Genomic DNA, 3,906 nt, shown 5'->3' on the forward strand with positions numbered 1-3,906 from the left:
ATAGTAACAACCAAGGTTAGCGTTAGACACAGTAACAAAAGAACAGGGTTCCAAGGGAAGTCGATAGCTCATGTCTCTAACACCCCATGACCAAGATCCCAGGACAAGCAAAGACCAAAGGAGAAGGAAAGGAGGAGAGGAACCACAGTGCACAGACTCAGCTAGCTTGAGCACGAGTCCATGCAATCTACCAGGATGCAAAAGGAACTATTTTCACAGCTCAGGCCACATCAAAGGGCAAGCTGTGGAATGAGTTCCGGGGCCCATGACTACCTCAGTGGTGCTCTGGTTGGTGGGAGGCATTGGTTGCTCTGGGTGACAACAACAGAGGTTGCAATGTGCAGTGGTTTCATTGGCTGGGTTATACTGGATTAGCAGTGTCTTTAGGAGGCTGCCGGAGTGGCCCACGTGTGTTTCCAGGAGCCCGCGAGGCCCCTGGGTCACTTTCCGTCATCTTCATTAGCGAAGAACTTGTAGTTGAAGAAGTCCATGGACTCCTGAGCAAGCTTGGAGAGGTGGATCACGCCTGTGATCGCCAGGGCGATGAGCAGCAGCGGCAGCAGCAGGCTCCACACCATCGCCAGGATGTTGTAGCATCTGGCTTTGGAGCTGAAGTGGCGAGCGGCCTCGATGTCACCAGCCACCTTCTGATCCCGCGCCTGCAACAGCCAAGCCAGGAAGGGTACAGTGAGTTAGTGACATGGCAGAGGAGGCAAAGGATGAGGCGATGCCCTCAGAGCAACACAATCGAACTACAGGCATGAGAACAGGCTGCAACCACCCACTGCAGCTCTCAGTGGCTGTCTGTCACTCACCTTACTTCCATCTGCCCCTTGCTCTGGAGCTGAGTATTCTCTCCCTGCTCCATTCTCTCTCAACTGCTCTGTCAGCCTAATCCAGTGAGTCTAAGCAAATAACTGACACCCACTTACCAACTGGTAGCTTACCCCTCCGTTACCATACACGGCATCTCTGAATTTGGCCCACTAAGTCTCAGCTGGTGTAACTCAACATGGCGAGGGGCCAGGAGAGAGGTCTGTAGCTAGAAACATCACAGGGGACTGCAAGAATGTGTGAATTAAAGTCATTCCCATCCCACTTTAATTTATACCATCCTCCAGCTCCTTACTACTTTCAGCTCCCTTATGCATCAGTAAGCGATTTACAGCACCTCTGACCTTAGCCCACTGTCTGCCTCTTTGTGTCTCTGCTTTATCTCCATCACACACTCACTCATGCATTCCTTTGCTATTGGCATCTGTTAGCAAATCAAATCCAAGGAGGAGCAGTGGCTCTGACTCTCTATCAATGATCCTCAGCAGAGAGATCTGGGAACAGAACGGTTACTCTAAACCTCTCTTTCCCCCAGTTCTCTCGGAAGTGCCTCTTGCTGAACTTCATTAAATCCATTCCCAGCAGTTTAGGATATACCCCTCTCCCATTCCTGAACAGAGCAGACTCCCAGCGGCAAGGTGTGGGATATGGAGGAGTCCCTCCACATGGATCATGGTCCCCGGGCATCCTCTGGAGTAGAGAAGTCAGTCCCCAGAACCTCATCCAATACTGGTGGCACTAATTATGGGATAACAGGAAAGTGTGATTGCCAGCACAGCTCGCAGCCTCATTGATGTGTAGGAATCTAGCTGGGGATAGTAGCTTAGATGATACACATCAGCCTCAGACAGCATGAAGACGTGGTGCTTAAGGATGCTGCACCAGCTCAGGGTGCTCACATCATTCCTGATGCTCTTTACACAGACACTGCAGTCAGCTAACCTGCCCCACCACTGCCCTTCAGACCCAGCCACTGAATCAGGAGGCTCAGGCAGTCTGTCTTGGAAATGCCAGAGCAGCTGTCACGGATAGTTGTATTTTTCACAGTATTTTTCCTTTTTAAAAGTAGAATTCCAGCTAGTGGGCAGCACTGGGCTAACGTCCTCTGCTAGGACAGTGCTAACAAGGTGAGATTTAGGACGGAGGCAAACTGAAGCCAGCTGCTTCAACTTTCTACTGGGTCACAGTAGTGCCAGTAGGGCGGTACCCTCCAGTACACAGTACCGGCAAGTGATTTTTAGCAGGTACTGGGTACCAGAAAGACTTGGGGCCAACCCCTCCCCTTCCACAGGGAGAGTGGTCATAACATTCTTCCAGCATCTCCTAGATTTTTCACATCACTTCCCGATTTTAGGGTGTATTACAACTCAGAGCACAGAGAGAGATCCTAGAATCTCTAGGTAACCTGGGTGAAGTCTACAATTCCTACCAGAGTCCCTGGGAAATCCCAGCATCTCTAGGTCAACCCAAGAGAACTGGAGTGTATCATTCTTACTAGAGACGCCTGGGAAGGAGGCTCCATGTAAAACTAGATGCACTGAGATGTACACTTCCTAGCCAAGTCCCCTAGGAAATCCTGGAATCGCCAAGTGACTGGGAGACATGGACACGAAAGGGTCCATTTCTGCACTAAGGAGCCAGCCTCTATGGGCTTGTGTAGAAGGGGCAGAGCAGGGCCGGGCTGTCTTACCTTGACGGAGTAGGCAAGAGCCACTAAGCCACAGCAACAGAGGTTCATGTAGATGGTGTTGAAGATGGACCAGATCAGGTGGTCCCGGGGCACTACGGAGGGTCCAATGGTGATGACAGTGGGAGAAGCGTCCTGCTTGCGGGACGTCATGGGCAGGTAGTCCTCACGAGGGTAAGACGTGTCCATGGTCCTGGAAGGTGAACTCCTCAGCTCTCCTGTGGTAGCAGCCTGTAAGGGGAGCTGGTGCAGGGCAGGTCCTTTTTATAGTCTCTGCCTCAGGCACAGCTCCATCTCCCTCTATATATAAAACAGGGAAATTATAACCCTCGCCTGGCTGTGGTTATCAGAAATGTTTGGCCAAAGCTGAGAGCAACATACTTGGGTTTGTAAGCCTGCCCTCCCCTGATTGTCTATGGAGCGCTTTTTATAGCCTCATGGGCTGAGGCCTCCCTGTCAGCCTTTTCCAGAGAACTGGGCAGCTCAAGGCACCGACTCAGGAACCCAGCTTTGAAAGGACGTGCTGCAGATCACGAACGCTGCAAAGGGCCATGGACCATACAGGACTATGCATGGCAGTTCTGTGCTATAACCCATCAGGGACAGAGAAGGAAGCTGAATGCACCGCGATGTACGTGTACAGGGCAATACAAGTGCATTGAAAGAGCTCTTTCTTCTCAAGCGCTAAAAGATCAATAACTTCCCAGAGGGGATTGCATTTCCCTGCCGCCTCTGTATGTTTTTCTGGGCTTTGCAGTACCCTTTGCTAAATATTCTAAAATGTATGATTCACACCCATCTACAGCTCTGAGAACCAAGGTGATGCCCTCACACCAGGAACTTCACAAATGAATCATCCACAAAAGGTAAAGCACTTTGAAATGGAGAGCTGCTGCCAAGGCTAGGGAGGGGCTGAAACAGTGCCCTAATGGAGCTAGCTTTGAAAACCGTGTCCTAGATCCTCAAAAGTATTTAGGCACCAAAGTCAATGGGAGTTAAGTGCCTAAATACCTTTGAGGATTTGGGCCCTGTGCCTACCCTGGAATGAATACCCTGTAGAAGTGTTCTCCAAGACAGCTCCAAGGACTGTTTGAGCAAGGGGCTATTGTTCATGGCATGGGACTGAAGTACTTATATTCAAGGAGGAGATATGAAGCCAGCATCTTCCCTCAGTTACATTGATGTAAAAGAGTAAAATCTGCCCCACAGGGTCCATTCCAGGCTGGCAGCTATCCAGGTCAACATTTCTTCTTCCAGAGTCCAGGGCAGGTTTTTTTCCCCCTCCTGAAACCCCAGGGCTCAACCCCAGCGATGGATAGAGCAGCTCTGATCATAAGACCAACCAGACTTCAGGAAGAGTAAAGACAAACCAGCGGCAAGTCTAA

At 50.5% G+C, this 3,906-nt stretch overlaps 1 protein-coding gene across 1 annotated transcript; it reads right to left on the bottom strand.

The window, feature by feature from the left end:
- Nucleotides 1-440: 440 nt before the first annotated feature.
- Nucleotides 441-2,710, bottom strand: IFITM5 (interferon induced transmembrane protein 5). Its single transcript, XM_074956886.1, has 2 exons — nucleotides 2,525-2,710; nucleotides 441-659 (listed from the first exon to the last, which is right to left on the bottom strand). Exons 1-2 carry the CDS (start codon nucleotides 2,708-2,710, stop codon nucleotides 441-443), a joined length of 405 nt encoding a protein of 134 aa, XP_074812987.1.
- Nucleotides 2,711-3,906: the final 1,196 nt, after the last annotated feature.

This window comes from Natator depressus, chromosome 6 (assembly GCF_965152275.1).
Source record: "Natator depressus isolate rNatDep1 chromosome 6, rNatDep2.hap1, whole genome shotgun sequence".
Lineage (NCBI taxonomy): Eukaryota > Metazoa > Chordata > Testudines > Cheloniidae > Natator > Natator depressus.

Bases quoted from the DNA above. Each gene is read 5' to 3' on its own strand.
- IFITM5 (XM_074956886.1), bottom strand. From the start codon at position 2,710: ATGGACACGTCTTACCCTCGTGAGGACTACCTGCCCATGACGTCCCGC. The intron at 660-2,524 runs GTAAGACAGCCC...TGGCTGTTGCAG, and splicing joins CTCTTGCCTACTCCGTCAAG to GCGCGGGATCAGAAGGTGGC.